The 25000-nt window shown below is 41.8% G+C and overlaps 1 protein-coding gene across 4 annotated transcripts in view; it reads left to right on the forward strand.

The window, feature by feature from the left end:
• The window catches only part of LOC147032085 (prostacyclin receptor-like), a 144184-nt gene that overhangs the window by 26071 nt on the left and 93113 nt on the right, over positions 1 to 25000 (forward strand). Inside the window, exon 3 of one of the 4 annotated variants that reach the window (XM_085869384.1) lies at positions 16693 to 17689. The exons of the other annotated variants lie outside the window; for them this stretch is intronic. Within the exon in view, the coding sequence (XP_085725510.1) occupies positions 16693 to 17103 (411 nt within the window). The 3' untranslated portion in view covers positions 17104 to 17689. Of the gene's footprint in view, positions 1 to 16692; positions 17690 to 25000 lie in introns of those variants that run through there. 4 annotated transcript variants of the gene reach the window in all.

Here is a 25000-nt window from a genome sequence, read left to right on the forward strand (position 1 = left end):
ATCTCCCCCTTGATCCTGCTATTTCCTTTCTCTTCAAGCAAGCAAACAGACAAGAGGTGGAACAAGCATAGTGTGTTTGACCCCTTCCCACAGGACACCCACAAGTTTTAATGCACCAATAAAATCAAGAAATCACATTTAATCCTTCTAATGTCTATCCCAAAGTCAATCTTTGAAACAATTATCCATCATGGAACACTTTAGCTGCCATTTAATGTGCACAGCACAATGTATTACCATCTATTAATTAAACAATAGAACAGAGGTTAAATTTTTCTTCTCCATTAATGAGGGGTCTCTTTCAATGAGAATTTTTAGTTCTCATGATCTTTGGCACAAGATAACCAGGAATTCCAACGAACTTCAATGCAGAAGGAGGCAATTTGACCCATCAAGCCAGTGTAATCATTGCAATATCTAAGCACCGCACTCGCTATCCCAACACCATCTAAATACCTAACTCTATTTTGAAACGATCAACGAGTTATGCTGTCACTACTTTTCCAGAGAGACCATTCCTGCATTAAATACACTGAGTGAAAGACCCCTGCCGAATTACTATCCAAACTCTTCTCTTGCCTTTACTCTGAAAATGTGGTCCATGGTCCTGTCAGTATCCATTCTGCTAATAACTCATCTGCACTTATTTCCTCGATACTCCTCATTATCTTAAACATCTCTACCAAATATACACATAATCACCTCCTTTCTAATGTTAGTCCAGCTAAACCTGGGATCAATCGAGTTGTTCTCTGCTCTACCCTCTCGAAGGCAGCTCTGGATGGGATGAGCAAAACTGGAGACAATATTGCAGAAGAGTCCTCATTAAATTCCTATACAATGTCTACACTGTATCGGAATTATGTGTTTTGTCATTTATACCCTTACGAATACAACTGAAAATCCAATCAGCTTTACTAGAGCTGCCTGGCACTGTGCTGTCTGCTTGCCCCACCCCCACACCATATTTATTATCACCTCCAGCTCCTTACATTTCCTTATGATGAACTGCCAATCTTTTCCCAATTCATTAAAGTGTACAGACTTTCCTGAATCTGATCAATGCCCTCTCTGTTGTCTTCATTACCACCAAGATTAGTGTCTTCTGCAAATTGGCAAAGCCTACTCTTAACCCCACTTTTCTAATGTCTTCCATTTGATTATGTTTGTACCATATCCTGATGCTGTGTGGACTGTGCTTCTCTGCTGATTAGATGGACTTCTGGTAGCTTGTTGCTGCATTTGAGCCGAGGGAGTAATTGCTGAAATATGTCTGTCTGGGATCTTCCCGACATCTTTGTTCTTTGTTCCTTTCACATTTCTTTCAACTTTTTCACATTTCTCTTTATTCATTCGAATTCTTGCTTTTCTTCTCTTTGCTCTATTTCATTATCTATCTTTTGAAGGAGAAGTGAATTCTTGCAGAATTTTTTTCTCTAATTCTCACTTTGTTGCACCTGGATGGGTTTGAGGGTTGTGGAGTAGCGGCTAAAACCAGAATCCTATCCAGGTTCCTCCTGATGACTTCATATTTGCCCTTTGCTTATCCAGGTTCCTCCTGATGACTTCATATTTGCCCTTTGCTTATCCAGGTTCCTTCTGATGACTCTAATGCAGTATTTAGTCTTCCATTTGATATGAAGTTATTAAAATTGTTCTCTATCCATTAATTAATGTCTCCAACACCTTCCTGACAACTGAAGTTAAATTATCAGGTCGAGAGTTCTGAATTCTTCTCTGGATCCTTTCTTAAATAACACTTAAATTTCTGACTCACCAATCCTCTGGTATCTGTCCTGACTCCAATGAGCTATTGAAGATATTGATTAACATCGCACATCTGCTCTGACACCTCCCTCAAAACTCGAGGATGCATATTATCTGCCCCTGGAGCTTTATCTTTTCTTTGCTTTCTTAGCTGTTTCTCTACTTCCTCCACTCTTACCTGGATCTCCTCTAAAAGCTCTTGCTCACCTCAAAATATTGATCTCTCAGCTATTCGAAGTTCCCTGGATTGATCTTGTGCAAATGTTGAAGCAAAATAATAATTTAATAAGCCTGCCATCTCACCTTCATCATCACCAATATTCCTGTGCTATTCTTCAAGGGACCTACACTTGTCTTAGCTTGTTATTTACACATTCTATATGATATAATACCTTGCTGTGATGTTTAATATTTATGGCCATATCCATTTTATATCCTCTTTTGGCTTGCAAAAATATTTTCTTAACTAGCCCCTGTTTGCTCCGACAGAATATTGATCTGATTCAGACTCTCATCTTATGTTGTACTTAATGAATGCATTCTGTTTATCCTAATTAACACTGCTTACATCCCTACTCATCCACCCTGGTCTCTTTTTGCCTCTATTTTTAATCTGATTGGAATAAACCTATTCTGCACCCCACACATTTTCTCTTTGAAGGTTGCCCATTTTTCTGATGCTGACCACCCACTTGTTAGCTTTCCCAAGCTCGAGCACCAAACTCTCTTCTCATACCTTCAAAGTCTGTCTTCCTGAAATACAACAGCCTTATCATACTATTCCAAAATCCACCTGTCTAAAAGATAGTTGTGCATACTATATTTTAGAGAGGTGGATGTTATGGTCACTTGCCCCAGATGTTTTATGTATACCTCCTCCACTAAGATGAAAGAAACACATAAAAATAAGCAAGACATTTTTGATTTAACATTCACTTTGTTCCAGCATACTACGTGTGTGTGTGTGTGTGTGTGTGTGTGTGTGTGTGTGTGTGTGTGTGTGTGTGTGTGTGTGTGTGTGTGTGTGTGTGTGTGTGTGTGTGCGTGCGTGTGTGCGTGTGTGTGTGTGTGTGCGTGTGCGTGTGCGTGTGCGTGTGCGTGTGCGTGTGCGTGTGCGTGTGCGTGTGCGTGTGCGTGTGCGTGTGCGTGTGCGTGTGCGTGTGCGTGTGCGTGTGCGTGTGCGTGTGCGTGTGCGTGTGCGTGTGCGTGTGCGTGTGCGTGTGCGTGTGCGTGTGCGTGTGCGTGTGCGTGTGCGTGTGTGTTTTCAATTGCAAGAGTTACATCCACAATTTCAAGAAGAAAACAGAAATATTCCTGTAAAATAACTCTTCAGTTGAGGAACATGGTGGTTTACCAAGTATGGTGCAGTGGTTGATGCCACTAGTGTGACTTTAATAAAGGGAGCAAGTGTTGGGAAAAGATAACCGTTACCACGTGATATCATGTCAGACTGTTTATGTATTTTATCAAGTAGCCAGCTGACTGCCGAATGATAACGATGAAATAAACTCTTCTAGAGGGCACGTTGTTATTTTTTGCATCAATGCAAGTAAAAACTTTGCCCAAGAAAATTACCTGGCATAGGAAATTAAAATGGCTTTTAAAATAGATGTCTTCCTCCCCCATATGTCACTAAAGATCAGCAAAATGTAGAAAACACAAATTGAAAGATACAAAAAAATGTACTAACAACTCAAACGAGCTATAGATTTTATACCTGGAAGCAAAGAGGCAAGTGGGTTGTGTAGACAGGCATGTAGACAGAAATGGTAGGGAGACCATGATTGGATGGATGTGATCTGTGGGTGTGTGTGTTTGTGTGTGTGCGTGCGTTACACTATGCTGACGGGATATTGATAAGTTCTAATTTCTTGATGTCTGGGTCTTGTTGAGTGTGAACATGTATTCTGCATCAAAACAACCCCCACCCAATTTCCCTCCACTCCAAAATAATTTTAAATGATAATTTTATGTATAAAGGAAATATAAAAGAAACATATACTCCCTTTGTTCTCCTGGTCCTCCCACTCTCTCTGTTGAGAAGAGAAATGTATTTTCTTTGATATACCCCCTAACTCTTCCCCATCATGCACTATTACCTTTCCCATTTTCATTTCCACCTGCGCCCACAACTTCCCCATTTTCTTCCTTCGAGATAAGCACCAGAGTTATTTCAGCTGCGTCTCCAAAGAAAATATAAAATTTGAAGTATGTTGACCAAGTTTAATCATAATACGAGTTGACCATGGAAAACGTGTATTATATTTTTATGGGATATGCAACGGAGAAGTGGAGTTGAATTTCAGCCCAAGATTACATTTAGTTTAACACAACCTCCATGTACTTTAGAGAGCAAAGGGACAACAAATTATAGCGCTGAAAAGAGAGGGAGATAAATAACTTGTTTAATAGTGGCAGCTTGGCAATGTGGCTGACCGCACTGGCAATGGCTGCGTCTGAAAGATAGCAGACGTAACACATCTCATGGAGGTTTGAAGATAGCAAAACAGCACCAGGGTATTTGCAGACTGTAAGGGCAGAGGGTCACGTTCAGATGTTAATTCATTTCAGTGATAAAGCAGAGCAGCAAGATGGAAGTGTATGCATTGTTTGGGAGAAACAAAGTTTCCAAAGTAGTGGTACCTGCAGCAAAAACATGCAGTCTATAAAATACAGGCAGAAGAAAAAAAAACAAGCACATGCAAAAGACAGTCCCATGAAGAGCCAATGGCAGTGGTGACAGGGTGCAAGGCTACCAATGCTGCTTGCATTGATACAACTGGAATGTGATTGAGCAGGTGCACCGCTGGTGTGACAATATTGTGAGTGGTAAAAAAACAGCACATACCTGAACACAGCTGATGTGACTCCCAAAATGTTAGTTGAACTGACTCTTTACTCCATTCTCTCTTCGTCTGTCGCTCAATGCCCTATGTTTGAAACAATTGTTTCAAATATAGGGCATCAGAGGTTGAACAAAATCTGCTGAGGTTTTCCTTCATTCCCTCTCTCCCTCTCTCCCTCTCTCTTCCTCTTTCTCTTTCTTTCTCTTTCTATCTGTCACTATTTGTCTCCCTACCCCCGCCCCTCCCACCACCTCTCTCCCTCACTCCCTCCATTTTCTCTTCTCTCGTTCTGTCTCTCCAGGTGCTGCTTTTATATGTTGCTGTACCAAGCCTATTCCACTTCCAGAACATTCCGGGTGCTCAGCCGATTCGTGGCATTGTCCAATATGTCGATGATGCACCAACCAATTTACGAGGTCCGTCTAAAAAGTAACAGGACTGACTTCACAGCAATTTTATAACAAAAAATGTATTGAAATCACAGCTTGTCCCCTTCAAAATAGTTTCCCTCCAGTCTCACACACTTGTCCATCCTCTTCTTCCACGCTTCGATGCACCCCCCGGAGGCTTCTTCTGGATCCTCTGGAGCTCCGTCGTCATGGCCCTTTTGATGGCCTCCACATCAGGAAATTTGGTCCCCTTGATCACCCCCTTGAGCTTGGGGAATAGTAAAAAATCACAAGGGGCCAAGTCTAGCGAATATGGGGATTGCTCCAGAGTTGGCACGTTCCTCTCCCCCTGAAACTGTCAGATGCTCAGGGCACTATGAGCAGGGGTGTTGTCATGGTGGATCACCCAGGCGTTGTTCTCCCACAGATCCCTCCTCTTGTCCCAAACTGATCTCATGAAGTGCCGGAGGATCTCTTTGCAAACGTATTGATTCACTGTTTGACCTTGTGGTAGAAACTCGGTGGACGATGCCCTTGATGTCACAAAAGGCGATGAGCATCACCTTGACCTTCGACTTCGACATCCTTGCTTTCTTTGCTCTTGGTGATGCCAGACTTTTCCGATGGCGACTCTGCCGTTTGGTCTCGGGATCGTATGCGAATATCGATAATTCATCGCCAGTTATAACTCTCCCGAGCAGATCTGTATTGTCCTTGACGTGCTCGATAATGTCTTGTCAGACAGTGACTCTTTGCTGTTGCTGGTCCTTGGACAACAGCTTGGGGACCATCTTTGCGCACACTTTGCGCATTTCGAGATTCTCAGTGATGATGCTCCAGAAAGTGTCTTTGTTGATGGAAAGTTCCTCAGCAATCATCCGCACCGTGAGTCGACGATCTGCGCACACCATCTGCTTCACATGCTCGATGTTGTCTGCCGTTCTGCTCGTTGAAGGTTTTCCAGACCGTTGATCGTCTTCAACCTCCTCTCGTCCCTCTTTGAACCTCTTGTGCCATTCAAATGCAGGTGTATGTGACATCGTTTCTTCCCCGTAGACTTGGTGCAGTATTGTGAAGGATTCGGAAGGTGTTTTGCCAAGCTTAGCAAGAAACTTCAGATTGGCTCTCTGCTCACAACTCATAGTGCGACAACTCAGACTAGACAACGTGTAAAACACGACCTGTAAAAAATCACACAATGAGCGCAGTCAACCATCACCAACCATATATATTGCTGGAATGTTGCGAAAGACTGTGACGCAACCCGTTCATTAAAGTTGTGTCCATGGAGCACACAGCAGGCCAACACAGCAGGCTCAGTCCCGTTACCTTTTAGATGGACCTCGTATGTCCCATGATATTGTCCCTTCGGAAATTATGGTGTGCTTCACCCAGTGATGTGGCATCTTTGTTGCTTCATGTATTGGGAATATCATTGTCTTGGCAACGAATTAGAGTCGGCACAGGTTTACGAAAGGGGTGTCATGTTTAACACATTCATTGGAGATATATGAAGTGGTTTCTGATTTGGTGAATAAGCAGTGGCAGCATTAGTGCCATGCAACACATGCAATTGCATGGGGTCCCGAGGCAACAAGAGCTCCCATATGACCGACTGTGGTCCACAATCTCTCGAGACAGGGCCCCTGAGGGTGGTGGTGGTAGTGGTGGGAGTCACACTTCAGTGATAAAACTTTTTAACCTGTGAGTAGTGATAAGCACAGCACCATAGGAACGCCCAAAAATCACAAGAAAAAAAGCAGTCACATGATGATTTGGAAAAAAAAAAAATATCCACCTGATGTGAAACAGACTATTGCAATATTAGGGGATGAGGAAATTAGAGAAAGCAGGTTATGTGAAATCATAACTGTTTAATGTACGTATACATGTGCATCAAGAATCACAACAAAAAGTGGATAATGTCTAATATCAATACATATCAACGTTGTTGAGTAAGGAAATGCACACTACATAGCATTGTATGATTAAAAAAAAAACAGCCCCTTATCAGTAAATCGACTAACCCACTGTCGCCATGGGTGGACGTTTTGTTTAAAAAAAAAAAAAACAGAAGTGTGTTGGAGCAGCTAAAGATGAAAATTTCTGCTGAAATTTATGTTGAATATATAAATTGCAAAGATATACTACTTTTGAATTTGTGAGTTTATGTTTACAGGGGGAATGGCAGATTGAGGGGTTCCCGTTATTCTCATCGCAGAATAATTTGAAATGTACCCCATGACAAGGCCCACTATTGTATTTTTGCATGGGACCTCCAAATACTAACGCCACTACTGTGGATGAGGGAAGTGCAGTGCATGTATTATATCTCGACTTTCAGAAGGTACTGCATAGAAGGCTGTTAGCTAAGGTGAGTGGCTGATTGGGTAGTTAACTGGATTGGAAACTGGCTGAGTGATAGGAAGCAAAGGAGCGGCTGTGACCTCAAGTATCAGGTCTAGGACGGTTATAATTCATAATTTACATCAATGATTTGGACAGTAGGGTTAAGAGTTGCTTCCTAAATATCCAGGTAACTCAAAGCTTGTAGGTAAGGTAGCATAGCATAGAGGGGATAATCAGATTCAGGAAGGTTTAGGTACTTTCACAGATTGGGTAACAAATTTACAGATGCAGTTTAACATAAAGAAATGTAAAGTGCTGTAGATGGGTAAGAATAAAGAAAATAGCGATTACATAATGCAAGGGGCAGTCTTATAATGTATCACACAGGAAAAAGACCTGAGAGTGGTGATAGATATGGGAGTTAAGCAGACAGCACAATGTCAGGCAGCTTTATAAGGTAAAGCAAACAGGGTTTCAGGTTGTATTCGCAGGGGACAAATATAAATCGAGAGAGATAGTGTTAATGAGGCCTCATCTGGAACATTGTGTGCAGTTTCGGTCACTACATATAAGAAGGGATATAGCTGCCATAGAAAAGGTGTACAGCGTAGAACAACTACATTGATTCTGGGCCTACCTACACTAAGCTATGAGGAGCAGCTGAAGGAGACAGGATCTTTTACATTTGTAAGGAGGCGACGATGATGGGACCTGATAGAGATGTTTAAGGTAATGAAGGGTATAAACAAAATAAATGTAGAATAGTTTTCAACAGAATGGATACTGACTGAACCAGGGGCCACAGCCTGAGAGAAGTAAAAAAGAAAAGAGTTAGGAAGGCAGTAAGGCAGGGGTCTTTCACTGAGAGAGTAGTTAATGCATGAATAGTCTCATTGGAAAGGTGGAGGCAGCAGAAACAGTAGATCCTTTTAAATTTGAGTTAAATAGGTACCTACTGTAGGTCAGGTCAGGGTCAGGTATGGGAGTATGCTATGGAGCAGCACGTCACTGGTACTCCAGTGGTACTGGAGTACCAGTGTACTCCAGGGTACTCCAGGGGCCATCTGGCCATCCTATCCTATCCAGGGGCCATCTGGCCATCCTACAGGCAGATGCCTGGCCCATCCCCATCTCCTTGAGATGCCGTTCAACCTGCTGCAACCACAAGGCACGTGGTCGGCCCATTGGCCTCCTCCACTCATGAGGCTCCCTCGCAGAGAGAATGTGGTGAGCAGGATCAGCGTCAGGAAAATGAGCCACATGTCCATACAGCCACAGCTGACGCTGACGGACAATGCAGGAAACAAATCTCATTTGAGTGTCTCTCACCAAATGCTCATTGGACACAAAGTCAGACCAGCAATAGCAAAGGATTATCTGTAGAGACCTGGTACCAAAGGAATTAAGCCTCTGTCGCAGATCCCTAGTCAGAGTCCAAGTCTCACATCCATAGAGCAAGACTGTAAACACCAAAGACCTGAACACTCGGACTTTCATCCTCTTGCACAGGTACTAACAGCACCACACCCCATGATTTAGTGAATCCATGACTCCCTAGACCCAACCAAGATGTCTGTTGACCTCTGGCTCACAGCCCGTAGAGACATGAATAACACTGTTAAGGTAAGTGAATCTCTTTGTGACCTCAACATCCTCACCACAAACAAGTACAAACAAGATAGCAGCATCCGAGATGTCATTGGAAGCCTGGATCTTAGTTTTGACCCAGGAAACCCATAATCCCAGTGGCTCCGACTCCTCAATCAGCACCATTAGAGTTCCATAGGCCCCAAAAGGATATCCAGAGTCTCCACAAAGATCACTGCATTATCTGCCAAATCAAGGTTTGACATCTTGACATTGCCAAACAATACAACGCAGCTTGATCTCTCTGACATCCTCCCTTGAATCCAGTCCACACAAGTGCTGAACAGTGTGGGGGGGGGGCAGTACACACTCCCGAAAAACTCCAGTAACAACTTGAAATAAGTCGGAGATGGTATCACCAAATCTCACAACACACTCAGTACCAGAGTATCGTTCAGATGTCAGATTGATCAGTTTTTGTGTCACCCAGCGAAGACGAATAATCCTCCAGAGGGCATCCCGGTTCACTAAATCAAACACTTTACGGAGATCAACATCGGCTGCAAGCAGCCCCTGCCGAAACTCTCGTCTGCGTTTGGTAAGGACCTGAAGGGCAAGTATGCAGTCAATCATTGACCTCTTTACTATAAAGCGTGACTACTCTGGCTGCTGGTGATTAAGCAGATGGTGGTGAATCCCATCAAGAATTATCCGAGCAAAGATCTTGCCCGGCACTGAGAGCAGCGTCACCCCTCGGTAGTTGTTGCAGTCCTAGTGATCACCGTTCCCTTTCCAGAGAGGGATGACAAGGCCCCTTTTCCAGTCAGTTGGGATGATGCCTGTTTTCCAGGTAGAGCACAGTACTGCATACAACGACATGGGACCAGCATTTCCAGCAGTCTTGAGAAGTTCAGCACGGATACCACAAATCCCAGCAGCTTTACCATATTTCAATTGGTTCACCGCAGCCTGCGTTTCCACAAATGAAGGCGGATCACAGTTATTGGAGGGTCATAAATGGGGAGGGTAACACCCCTCACATCCAACATAATAGCTGGGGATCAGCCTGGTACAGCCGCTCAAACTAGCCGGCCCAGCGGGCCTTCACATCGGACTCCTCTGTCAAGAGCCCACCACCCTCCACTCCAACTGCAGTACACTGAGGGATGGGCTTGGATGAACGCAATGCGCGAATTTCCCTGAAAGCGTGACGAGAATCACCTGTCCACAGCTGATGCTCTACCCCCTCACAGATTCCTCGCACATAGGCCTCCTTGTCCACCCTCAGTGCACGTACAGTTTTACGCCTCAGCTCCCTGAACAGCTCAGCTCTGCCATTCAACCTGGCCCTGCAACTCTGGTCAATGGTATCCAGTGTCCCTTAAGAGACAAAATTCTTCTTTGCCCTGCGGTGAGTTCCAAGACATCCACCGGCAACATCAAGGAAGGTGGTCTTGAAGGCACTCCACAACTCTTCAGGACCCCCCAAAGCACCCAGAACCCCCAAGTGTCCACTCAGCCTGTTCACAAACTCCTCAGCTACTCTCTCATCCTTGAGCTTGCCAACATCCAGCCTAGGCTGGGATGGTACCATTCTCCAGGATTTAAGGTGCAGCTTTGGAGTTGCTGCAACAAGCCTGTGGTCAGTATTGAGGAACTGAGCACTCCGGTAGACCCTGCAGTTCTGGATCATCCTCCAACGACCATCAATGAGGATATGGTCAATCTCCTTTGCCACACCGCCAGCGTTGGAATACCAAGTCCAGCGATGAGCTTGTGGGCGCTGAAACCATGAACCAGCCACCCTAAGCCCATGACTTCCTGCAAACTCAAGCAACTTAGTGCTATTCTGGTTCATAGTTCCTGACCCATGGGGACCAAAACACCCCTCATAACCATCCCTATCAGTTCCAGTCGATGCATTGAAATCCCCCAAGACTAGAAGTGTATCTCGTCTGGGGCACTGATCAACCACAGACTCGAGTGTGGCGTAGAATGCATCCTTCACGGTGAGATCACTCGCCTCAGTCGGAGCATAAACAGAGACCAGGGAAATGACACCTAAGGAGTGACGAATCCTTAATCTCATAATACGCTCGTTGACCGGTGTTACCTCAATTATCATTGGGCTCAGCTTATTGGACACAGCTACAGCAACTCCTTGGGTATGGTAACCATCAGAGTGACCAGACCAATAGTAGGTGTAACCACCCACCATTATCTCGCCGCAATCCGGTCTCCGAACCTCAGAGAGAGCTGCAATCCCGATGTCCAAACGCTTGAGCTCAGATGATAACAGAGACAGGTGATCATCCTCTCTTAGGGATAGGACATTCCAGGCACCCACCCGAAGGGACCGCCTCAGGTTAACCCAAGGAGATCGCCGTCTGGTGGACGACACTCAACACCACAACGACACTGGTGGGACCAGCACATGCCTCTTAACCATCCCTATCAGTTGTAGTTGATGCATTGAAATCCCCCAAGATTAGATTATCTTGCCCGGGGCACTGATGAAGCACAGACTCAAGCGTGGCATAGAATGCATCCTTCTGTCCTTCACGGTCAGATAATTACTCGCCTCAGTCAGAGCATATACATGGAACAAGTAAATGACACCCAAGGAGTGACAAATCCTTAGTCTCATAATACGCTCATTGACTGGTGTTCACTCATTTATCATTGGAGTCAACTTATTGGACACAGCCACAGCAACTCTTTTGGCATGGTAACCATCAGTGACCAGACCAATAGTAGGTGTGACCAACTGCCATGATCACGCCACTATCTGGTCTCCGACCCTCAGAGAGTGCTGTATTACCGATGTGCAAACACTTGAGCTCAGATGATAACAGAGACAGGTGATCATCCTCTCTTAGGGATAGAACATTCCAGCCACCCACCCCAATGGACCACCTCAGGCTAACGCAAGGAGACCGCCGTCTGGTGGACGACACCTCAGCACCACTCCGACGCACTCTCCCGCAATCTGACCCGGGAATGTTACCTCGTGGTTTACCTCCTATCATCAAAGAGTCCTGAAGGCTTTTTCCCAATCCCGTCATCCATTGAGCTTCCCTGCAGAGGGCAGCTGCACAGGAGGTACTCTCATGGAGTGGGTGTTCAGACTTCTTTTCATTTTTGTATTTTGCGGAGTGAAAGATTTTCCGGTGGCCAGAGTGCAAATCCTGCCACCAACCTCCTCAAAAAAGAGTAACCCAACTGCAGGATGACATCCACAGACACAGTTGGGCACTAGATATGGATGGCTGTTGGCTCTCATTCAGCTCCTCCGCCCCACCTTACTGCCATCCTCATCTCGAAGCACCAGGAGGTGTATGGATATTGGTACAAATGGTAGGTAGCTGAGGTGTGATTGGGTGTTTATATACCTGTGCATCATAATTATGATGTCCGTGAGAAGGTCTTGTGAAAAGGTGAATGTGCTGTCGTTTATTCCTCACCCTATAATGTATGACCCCATGCCCAAACGCCCTCACCAAAAACAAAACAAAACAAAAAGATTTGTTTTCTAAATTTTGAATAATAATCATGACATATCTTTGTCATATTATATATGTGTATGAAGCATCCTGATGATGTTTGTGCATTCACCAGTCTCCGCATCCTCACCCTCACACCTCTTCCACCAGTGAATTTAAATTGATAAACTGTTAGGTGGAATTCATATTGGTTAGATGTAGCACAGTGTTGATGGGCCCAATTGCCTCCTCTTGCATCCAAGTTACTTATGTGAGTGTGAATGTAACATTTAATATCATATTCCGATGTATACCCAGGTCGATCGTCCACATTTCTAGCTGCTTGGTCTACAGTTACTTAACTTACCCTACACCTTAAATCCTAAAATAAATAACTATTTGTAACATTATATACTTAAGCCTGGTGTTGGCTTAACTGTTAAGGCGTCTCTGATCTAAGATCTTAGGGTCTTGAGTTTGAGCCCCTGTCGAGCCATTGACATAACACCAAGTGGGTTGACTCAGCCCATCATCATTCTGCAGTCAGCAAAATGAGTACCAGTTTACTGGGGTAATAAGCCATTTGAGTATTCTACCTGGGAGTGGCGACCCATCCAGGTGTGTACTCCTTAGCCAAATGAAACTGCCTTCCCCGGATGGCAAAAGGAGGTTATGTTTTCACCCCTTTCTGTCTATTTGTCTGTATGCAGGATATCTCAAAAAGTTGTGAATGTATTTGGGTCAAATTTTGTGGACAGGTTTGGTGTGTGACAAGGACGAATTGATTAGATTTTGGTGAAGATCCAGATCCGCATCCGATTACTAGAATTTTTAAAACTGATTCTTCACCATTGAGATATCGGGCTCAAAAACGAAATATAGCACGATATCTCAAAAAGTTGTTGACGGATTCAGACGAAACTTGGTGGATATGTTGGGTGTGTGACCACGATGAATTGCTTTAATTTTGGTGAAGATCGGAATCCAGATCTGGATACGAGGATTATTTAATTTTTAAAGTGCTTCTTCACCTTTGAGTGAAAGGGCCAAAAACGACCTAGCACTGTATCGCATGATATTTCAAAAATGTATTGGGCCCGATATGTTCTCTTGGATCAGGCATTACATGGCAGAGGGAAGTGCTCTACCGAGTGCCCTTCTAGTTTATTCTTGTTTTCTCTTGCCTGTGGAACCTGTACAGTCCCATTCGTTACTCCAAGGCTTCAAGAAAGCTGTTCAAGACTACCTCAGATCATCCCTCATCCACAATCATGAACTCTTCTACCCCACAAATGACACCATTCACAAGCGCTCCCTTTTTACAGATTATTGTGATTTCCCCCCCCCCCTCTCTCACCGCTTTTCTTTTGTTAGTTGTCAATTAGTTTTCTTTCTTTTCTGTTTCATCCCCACCTTGCCATTCCTCTTCTTGCTGTGCTTCGTTCAGCTTGTGTGAAGCCTGTTCACCCATATGTCCTTCTCCCCCTCCCCTTGATCTCACTCTCATGTCGACTCTGCTGTTGGTGTGTTCCCCTTTCCATGTTGTTCCCTTCCATTCTGCTCTTTCTCGCCCACAAGCCTCAATCACGTAGACAAAAGAAAATCGGGGAAATACCCCTGGACACTCACTTGGGAGCGGCTGGATAAGATAACCAGGGAACCACTGGTAGGCAAGGATGTCCCACAAAATATGTAATGGAGAAGAAAGTAAATACCTATGGATTTTTTTTTTTAATGCCGCGAATAAACTTTGGGATATCATGGGTGATAAAGGTTGTGGTCAAGTTTCATCGGAATTGTGTGTATAGTTTCAGAGAAGAAAGCAAATATATATTTTGGTCGGAGAAACCCCCACGTAGACCCCAACCTTTAGTGCATCATTTGTGATGAAGGTGGTGGTCAAGTTTTATCAGAATTGTGTGTGTAGTTTCTAAGAAGAAATGAAATACCTCTTTTGGAAGCAACCCCCCCCCCACCCCACCACGTACTCCACACCTCCCCTGTGGACACCCTTGGACCCCGATTTTTTTTTTTAAGGGTGTGGAAAATCTTTGGTATACCACAGGAGAGGAAAGGTTGTGGTAAGTTTCATCGAAATTGTGTGTGTAGTTTTGGAGAAAAAAGGAAATTATTTTGCGTGGCAACCCCCCTTATACTCCCATCGACCCTGATTTTTTAATGTCATGAACAAACTTTTTGATTCAGGCTGCCATCCTTCCGAGGCCAGCAAAATGAGTACCAGTTTGCTGGGATGATTGAGTCATTCCAGTATCCTGTGTCGGAGTGGCGACCCGTCCAGGATTACAACCAATAGCCCAGGAGACTGCTTTGGCAGCACCAACACTCTGTTCAGAGTATGGTCCCATTGGATGGCTGGATGAACAAACTTTGGTACATCACAGGTGATGAAGGTTGTGGTGAAGTTTCATCCGAATTGCATGTGTAGTTTCTGAGAAGAAAGCAAATACCTATTTTGGGGAGCATCCCCAGTAGACCACCTTCGGGCCGGATTTTTTAATGCCATAAACAAAGTTGGTACATCCATATCTGGTGATGAACGTTGTGGTAAAGTTTCATCGAAATTTTATGTGTAGTTTCAGAGAAAAAGTTGAAAGTATTTGTGGATGGAGGGACGGACAGATAACGTGTCATCCCCAGAACTAAGTTCCAGATGACATTAAAATACTGAGTAAAATTTAAACAGCAAATTAATTCTAAGATGAGATGGCATTCATGGAATACATACCCCACACAGTCGTGAGAAGGACTTGGTGTGGGCCAACTATTTTGATTTTTAAGGTTTTTTTATTTTTATTTTTAACTTTGATCCAATGTGACTGCCAGACCACGTGGTCGATGACGTCATCTTCATCAAACCATATTTCTCATGGGTAGTTGATCAATTCATTGAATTTTGCATTGATCGGTTTAGCAATTTCTCCTACAAAGGTTTTCAAAGATTTTCCCTTACATCCAATAAGACCAAGTGACACATGATGGTCATTTTTATGAATTTTTTTTTCAAGTCAATCAGATGAAAATTCCCAATTTTAGAAATTTCAGCCTTTGTTGACCTTTTTGGTTGCTGTTGACCTAAAAAAAAAATCGTTGGTGGTTGAATTTAGTGACCCAATATGCAAATCCTGTTCAAATTTCAAGTCAATCTGATAAAAATTGACAATTTTAGAAACTTTGGCCTTTATTGACCTTTTGGCCAGTGGTGACCTCAAAAATGATTGGTAATTGAATTTGATGACTAAATGTGCAAATCCTCTTCAAATTCCAAGTCAATCGGGTGAAAAGTAACAATTTTAGAAATCTGGTCTATGTTGACCTTTTGGCTTATGCTGACCTCAAAATAATTGGTGTTCAAATTAAGTGAGGTGATATGAAGATGCCGTTCAAATTTCAAGTCAATTTGACTAACTCGACCGATGTTGACCTTTTGGCTTATGTTGATGGACGGATAACGTGTCATCCCTAACCCTAACCAAGAATAATTCGTGGTAGAATCCAATGAGCCGATATGAAAATCCTGTTCAAATTTCGAGTCAATTTGATGAAAATTGATAATTTTAGAAATCTTGGCTGATGTTGACCTTTTTGGCCGATGTTGACCTCAAAAATAGTTGGTGGTTGAAATCAGTGACTTCAATTTTCGAGTCAATTGGGGAAAATTGAGGATTTTAGAAAATTGGCCAATGTTGACCTCAAAAGAGTGACTGCTATATGACATGGTCCTGTAACATGTGGTAAAGTTTAAATTTTCTCTGCTGAATAGTTTTCAAAGTACGCTCAACAAAATGCACACACGTACGACGTACAATGAACGACAAATGTACGTACGTACGCTACCGATCGCTGAACCCAGATTTTTGCTTCGTGAGCACAGAATAAATATTTCTGCATTCACAAATCATCGGTCATATCATAAAAAAAAACATTTTCACAATATACCAGGAAAATAGTTAGCATTTTTAATCACCATTTTTCGTAACAATAACAAGAATCTTTCATTACTGTCTTAAATCAACACCAATGTATAGCAAACATCAGATCATTTTAACGTGCAAATTTTCTGCAAGATAATTAGAACGAAAATATATAAGACATTCGTTAGTTTCTGTTATCAGTAATAACATTATTTTATTAACCTACACTTTGTATGTAAATTAAAAGAAGTTCAGAAGTTGTTGAATTAAATGCTGTTGAATGCAAATGAGATCTCTGATGGCATGCTTGATTGGTAAATATTTGTGGTGACTCCTTCAGATCACTGCATTCATCGATGCTGCAGATCCAGAAAACAAGGATTACAGGCGTGATCTACAAGGACTTCGCTTTGCTTCCTTCAACCCTATATTGGACCCTTGGATCTTCATAATATTCCGTCGGGCCATGCTTTGCCGGGTAGCAGCTTTGCCGTGTTTACAACCATTTTGTCGAAGACGTCAGTGTGAGGTCACCTTAAAGAAAAGAAATGGACGGACAAAGGGCTGGAATGAACGCATATCTCTCACGACATCGCTAAGCTCATTACAGGTCACAGTACCTGAACAATCGTGTGATCTGTCGTTTGAGGCCAACTGTCAAGAGCAGACAATACTGGGCCAGGTTGAAAGCAGATCAGAAACAAATGGAAGCATTTCTACAGTCCCTTCAACATCACAGAGCCAGACGTGATATGTCACAGGAGGCTATGAAAGAACTTCACACAAAATTTTGTTTGGCTGCAGAACACAGCCAATGTGTACATAACATACAATATTTTATTAACTCATCATTCAGTTTGTACAATGAGTGATGGAAAAATGTAGCCATAAACATTCTCTTTGCATCCGCCGTATCCCCAACCAAAACCTCTTTTTCCCTTCCTTCTTCCTCTCTGAGTGCATTATTTTTATTTTAACCCTATTTTTCCATTCATTTCACTATTTTTACATTGATCTACAGATCATAGTGGCATTTATGCATAAATCACACGAAGGATAAACACGGGAATAAATATTAGAGTACTTGTAGATGTTATTAAAAGAAACATGAGTACATAATGGACAAAGGTATACAATACAAGGGATTGAATTGAGGTTCCCAGAAGCATTGATTCTAACGGGAACACTAAACAGGCTAAACCCAAGCTATAGCCTACAACCTAAGCTATTCTTTCTCCCACTCTCAACCTTACTGTCTTATTGCAGAAGTAACATGCAGCTACGGCATCATAAAATATCCTATTAATTTTATTTTACAACAATTAGGTTTTGACTGATACCAGTGTTATATATATATATATATATATATATATATATATATATATATATATATATATATATATATATATATATATATATATATATATATATATATATATATATATATATATTTTTTCTCTCTCTCTTTCTCTTTCTCTTTCTCTTTCTCTTTCTCTTTCTCTTTCTCTTTCTCTTTCTCTTTCTCTTTCTCTTTCTCTTTCTCTTTCTCTTTCTCTTTCTCTTTCTCTTTCTCTTTCTCTTTCTCTTTCTCTTTCTCTTTCTCTTTCTCTTTCTCTTTCTCTTTCTCTTTCTCTCATATATATATATATATATATTCATATATATATATATATATATATATATATATATATATATATATATATATATATATATATATATATATATATATATATATATATATATATATATATATATATATATATATATATATATATATATATATATATATATATATATATATATATATATATATATATATCCTGGTGTGTTGGCGCCGTGGTTAGGGCAGCGGCTTGGGATCCAAAAGGTCCTGAGTTCAAGCCCCGTTGGGCCACTGAATTAATACACCAGGGGGTTGACTCAGCCTGTCATCCTTCCGAGGTCGGCGAAATGAGTACCAGTATACTGGGCCGGTGTATACCCCGGTTAAAAATAGGTGTACCATATCCCTGTGTCGTAAGAGGCGACCAGGGTTGCGTCAGGAAGGGCATCCGGCGTAAAACATGTGCCAAATCACTATACGGATCATACGGATGATCTGCTGTGGCAACCCTTAACGGGAGCTGCCGAAAGAAGAAGAAGAAGAGATATATATATATATATATATATATACATATACATATACATATACATATACATATACATATACATATACATATACATATTATATATATAATATATATGTTATATATAAAATATATAATATATAGAATATACATATATATTATATATAGAATATACATATATATTATATATAGAATATACATATATATTATATATAGAATATACATATATATTATATATAGAATATATATGTTATATATAAAATATATAGATTATATATTATAAGCCTGGTGTTGGCATAGTGGTTAGGGTAGCGGCTTGGGATCCAAAAGGTCCTGAGTTCAATGAGTTCAAGCCCTGTTGGCCGCTTGAGTTAATACACACCAGGAGGTTGACTCAGCCTGTCATCCTTCTGAGGTCAGTGAAGTGAGTACCAGTGTACTGGGCCTGGTATATGCCCCGGTTGGAATAGGTGTACCATATCCCTGTATCGTAAGAGGTGACCGAGGTTACGTCATGAAGGGCATCCGGCATAAAACCTGTGCCAAATCATTATGCGGATCATAACGGATGATTCGCTGTGGCGACCCCTAACGGGAGCAGCCGAAAGAAGATATATATATATATATATATATATATATATATATATATATATATATATATATATATATATATATATATATATATATATATATATACATTGACATATAGTCACATCTGAGGCTCACTCGTATGATTATGCCTTAGAGTCAGGATCTATTGTCCTGGGAAATGGCCTATCGGTTTCTGTCTTTGACTGCATTCAATTGTTACTCTTTACCATTCCCCAAGGTCACCCAATAAACCAAAATTAATGGCACACACACAGGAGGCAGATGGCTCGAACATGTATTCTTACCTTTTGAAGTGTTTATTTATAATGAATATGAGGGAAAGGGTGGATGGGACGAGCAGTTTGGAACAGTCCAAGCGCATCAACAGACACAAAAAGGGAAATGTGGACACGCAAACTGATACACAATGATGAATAATAAATAAATCCAAACCCACTCGAGGTGCAACAGATCACACTTATACTAGGGTTGGGCACACATCGACTTTTTCTCTGTTGTCCCATTGAAAGGAGTGTTTTTTATGGCCATTTTTAACGCTGATCACGAATCCGTTGAAATTTTTGACCTAGGATGATGTTTTAGGTTGGTAAAATGCGAAAAATCAAAATGACCACCAAATTTACCAACTTTTCAGGTAAAATTTGATAATTATGACTTACTAGGGCATGTAATATTATTATGTATTATGTAATATTATTACATGCCCTAGTAAGCCATAATTATCAAATTTTACGTGAAAAGTGGGTAAATTTGGTGGCCATTTTGATGTTTTGCATTTTACCAACCTAAGAGGTTTGGGCACACATCGACTTTTTCTCTGTTGTCCCGTTAAAAGGAGTGTTTTTTTATGGCCATTTTTTTATGGCCAGGCATGCTGATCACGAATCCGTTGAAATTTTTGACCTCGGATGATGTCTTAGTAAGACAGAGCAAATTATACATGTCTTAGTAAGACATCATCCTAGGTCAAAAATTTAAATGGATTCGTGATCAGCATGAAAAACGGCCGTAAAAAAAAACACTCTTTTTAACGGGACAACAGAGAAAAAGTCGATGTGTGCCCAACCCTAATATTACATGCCCTAGTAAGCCATAATTATCAAATTTTACCTGAAAAGTGGGTAAATTTGGCGGCCATTTTGAATTTTTGCATTTTACCAACCTCAGACATCATCCTATGTCAAAAAGTTCAACGGATTCGTGGTTAGCGTGAAATTTGGCCATAAAAAAACACTCCTTTCAAAAAAAGTATGGTTGTATGCCCAACCCTACTGATACAGACATTAAAATTGCAGGCAAGGACCTCCCTTTGGCTATGTGTGGCGTACATGCAGGACTCCTTGCAGCCCGTTTTTGATGCAGAGGTGAGATGACGAGAGCCAGCTCTGAAGTGAGCCAACTAAGCTCCAGCCATATATTGATTATTTCGGTATAATTTTTCATATCGATATACCGGTGTTTTAAATGTGAATATTTAACAGCAATTAGGTTTTTACAAATTAGGTTTTTTATACTGACCAGTGTACCAAAAAATTTGGTATGAAAAAAAAATAACCGGTATATCCACAAATTTTTTTTTGATATATCACCAACAAATCCAAGAAAGTTGTTTGCAATCCTTAATGCCATGATTTAAAAATCACAAAAAAATAACTCCAACTTCTTTACTCATGAAAGAAGCTGCAAAAGACAACTTCAAATTTTGCTAAAATCTCATATCATACACCAAAATCCATTTGTGGAACTACAGAAACGATACGTATAATTATACTAAACGACATATCCTTAAACCCGTGAAAGGCAGTGAGTACACAAGAGTAAAGAAAACATTTAAAATATCACACGAGATCAGGCGTCCAAACAAGCCAAATACCAGTCAAACTCCTCCTCCCCCATCTCAAAGCAGTTACATTTGGCATAATTAAAGGGCTTCAAAGTTCAATTGAAACAGAGCTCCTTGATATAATTTCATTCTGACACTTGCCAAACTAGCGAAGCTTGTTGCAAGTTGTAAGCAAGTCTTCATATCTTATATAAATTATCTTATTTTTGTGAGAAGCAGATCCCTTGCCATGCGTTTGTAAACTAGGTGTCATCATTGCACGTGCCAATTCGAGCTGAGCAGCACACACTCAGTCATTAAGACCATATATTTTATTTACTGAGAGGCAGTGCACACTTGTGTTAATTTTACACACACACACACAGCGTGTCAACGTAAAATGCACGGTGGCCTTACTAGTTGTCTCCGTGGTCTCATTGAATGCACTGGCCGCCACGCTGATTGGAGCACATGGAGTTCCTCTCGTGATATCTGCCAATCACAGCTAAGCACAGAATGACAGCTCTGCCAAATAAGCAGGTGCTTTATAACCTGAACTTACAGGCCAGTCCTGCATGATCGCGATAGTGCTAAAGTGTGATTGCAATATTTACTGAGTTTGCTAGCCGACCTATGATTAATGGTCATCGACTATTGTCATTAGAAATTACGCTGCAAGAATAAAGTAAGTGAAGGACAAAACTGAACCCCTTTTCAGTCTCTTTATCATAACAAATTCTTTATCTTATGAAAAAAAATTGCCAAATTTTGTGAAGATCAAGTGCATGGAGTATGCCATGAATTAGCACGTGTCAATGATGAGTATGTCATATATGAATACGTAATGGTTTGGAACTTGCATAAAAAGTGTTGATATTGATATACCGGTAGATACTGGTATGAATTCACCAGATATGAATATCGGCAAAAATTGATACCAACGGAGCTTAGAGACAACCATAAAATAAGCCAGTGATGAAGTGAGCCAAAAATGAAGGAAGCCAATCACAAGGAGCACTAGTGCCGATGAGCACCTTGGGACGTGACCCTGAACTTGTGACCCTCTCTCAAGGCGCTTTTTTTTCTTCCTCCAACTCCTTCTCCATGCTGGAAGCACTCACTGGTCTGTCCTTTCTCTCCTCTCAAGGCCCTTCTTCCAAGTCTAAATCCTCCATGCTTCTTCTTCAAACTCTAGCCCTGCTGCCGGGCGCTCTCTGGTGAGTTTGTTCTCTACAATCCCCTTTATCCTTCCCTCTCGTTCTTATCCAGGCCATCCTGTCCACGGAGTGGCCCCAATAAAAATAAAAGTCAATCTCCTCTTCGAACTCTGCAGTGCATTATCCAACATGGCTGGCTCACACTGGCCAGGTTAATCGAAATGACCTTTTCGCACATGTGTGCTTTTTGTGATTTGAAGTCCTCATCTGGTCCCACCCACAAACAAGAGGTGTTTACACATACAATATTACCTTGACTTCTTTCTATAAATTGCATACACTGCCGACTCAGTGTCCCATTTTACAGGATGACTTACTCTGACAGGTCCTTGTTGCATGGCAATCTAAACTACATGAAACACATGGACCACGTTACACTTACCACCGTCTAGCGATGGATCACTACACCCCCCCCCCCCCAAACACACACAAACACTTTCCAGGTATTTTTTTTTTGGACAAAACAAATGGAAACACCTTGGTAAATGAGACACCATATTGAAAGCAACAGCCTCCACACAGGTGTGGCCCATGTCTTAATATACAAATAACATCCCAGCATCCTTCGGGTCATGTATAAAAATGTTGTACAGGCATGGTTGCCAATAATTATGGCTAGCATAGATGCAAGAGGAGACCTTAGTGACTTTGAAAGAGGGGTGATTATTGGGGTATGTTTGGCAGGAGATTCAGTGACAAAGACAGCTCAGCTTGCTGATGTTTCATGAGCAATGGTGTTTAAGGTGATGTCGGCATGGAATTCTGAGGGAAAAACATCATCAGCAAAGGGCAACAGTGGGTGGAAGCGCATACTCTATAATGTGATATCCGTGCATTAATTTGAAGTGCAGGGCAAAGCAGGTGAGTAACCACAGATCAATTGATTGTAAAACCTGATGCATGAGCAGCCAGTTTCATTCAAAAAAGGTCAGCTGAGAACTCCACAGAGTGGCTACCATAGCCAGGTTGCAGTGCACAAACCACTCATCACACGTGGCAATGCACGTTTGTGAGTTCAGCATTGCGAAGAGCACAAGCAATGCACTACTGAGCAGTGGAGAAATGTGATATGGTCAGATGAATCATCCTTCACCATGTTCTCAACAAATGGACAAGTGCATGTGTGGCTCCAACGTAACAAACTCTACAGCCCTGATTGTTTGGTCCCAACAGTGACGGATTCTGGTGGTTCTGCAATGTCGTGGGGTGCATTTTCCTTGCATTGTTTTGGTGCAGTCATTCCCTTAGAAGGCAAGGTCAATTGCAGTCGCTACTTAATGGTACTGAGGGATCATCTTTACCCCATGTTGAAGCATTTCTTTCCTGCTGGGAGGGGTGTGATCCATGATGACAATGCCCTCATCCACAGAGCACGTGTGGTTACCCAATGGTTTGATGAGCATGACACTGATGTTATTCACATGTCATGGCCTTATCAGTCATCAGATCTGAACCCAATCAAGCATTTATGGGATATTTGGAACAACGCCTGAGACAGCATTTTTCACCGCCATCAAACAGGTTTGAGTTGATTGACTTTCTCATGGAAGAATGGTGCCGCATCCCTCATGCAGAATCAAGATGCTGGTGGACTCCATAACAAGGCACTTACAGGCTGGACTGGCCGCAGATGGTGGCCAAATTGGTGTTTACATTTTTTTTGTCCACTAACTGTAAATATACACAGTACATCTAATATGTAAAGCTCTTTCTAACCACTGACTCATTGATTCATTGACGGATATTAAAGTTCGGTACCTTCTGGGTAATGTAGAAAGCTGAAATTTTGCCGTCCGATAGACATCGAAGCTGATAAACAAGGAAAAATCACAGAACCATTGGAAATCATCCGTAAATGAAAATATAAATAAATGAAAAAAATGCAGGTGAGTGATCCAAGACAAAGGGGAAGCATAGTAATTTTGTATGCCGAAGGACATCAAAGCCGATACACCAGGAAAAATCACAGAACCATTGGTAAACATCCGTAAATGAAAATATAAATAAATGAAAAAAAGGAAACAAATAAATTAAAAATCAAATGCAGATGAGTGACCTGAGACAATGGGGAAGCAGGCAGGGTTCGTTATTGCTTTCAATGTGCAAGCATACCCCGCTAGTATATTATACACACCATGCACTTTACAGAACATTGCAACTGCCAAAGCAATTTCTTTGCCCAGTGCTTTTTTTCTTTACAAGAGTGAGGCTCATGTAAGAACAAGGTTAAGTTGACAGCATGGTAGTGGGGAAACAATTGGGCACACCTTTCAAGTTGATAACAAATAATAAAGGAAGCGAGAGAAGAAATTAAGGAAACACTGAAATCAGCAAGTAAAAGGGTTGGGTTAGGAAGGGTTAATCCTGATGGGGAGTGACACGAGATGGCAGTGCGCTGCCAGCTTGAACCTGTGGAGGGAAGAGTTGGAAAGAACAGCCTCTGCAAGTTAGTTCCAGATACAGTAGAAGCAATGAATAAAAGAGTTGAAGTGTGCAGTCAGCCAAGATTTTGGATGTTTAACCAGGAAGGGGTTAATGGAAGAATGCATGCATCCTAGAGTTGCTGAGGAGAGTGTTGTAGGACTGAGAGATCAAAGAGGGCAATGCTGGAGAAGAGAAAGCAGAAAACGGAGAGACAGCAACCTTCCGGTGATGTGAGAGAACTTTTGCTTCGGCCTCATCACAGGAGGTTCGATAATTGTGAGGGCATTAGATTGTAGAGTATCTAGAAGAGGCAGATGTTGGGATGGGGTGCCAGCCCTAAGGAGAGAGCAGTACTCCAATGAGCAACAGACAAATGCCTTGCAAACTGCGAGGAACTGATTTTCCAAGGAAAGACCAATTGATATCGGATTCTCAGGCTGTAGCTGG

The sequence above is a fragment of the Eptatretus burgeri genome, chromosome 2 (assembly GCF_056783735.1).
Source record: "Eptatretus burgeri isolate ZD-2024b chromosome 2, Ebu_testis_v1, whole genome shotgun sequence".
In the NCBI taxonomy this organism is placed as follows: domain Eukaryota; kingdom Metazoa; phylum Chordata; class Myxini; order Myxiniformes; family Myxinidae; genus Eptatretus; species Eptatretus burgeri.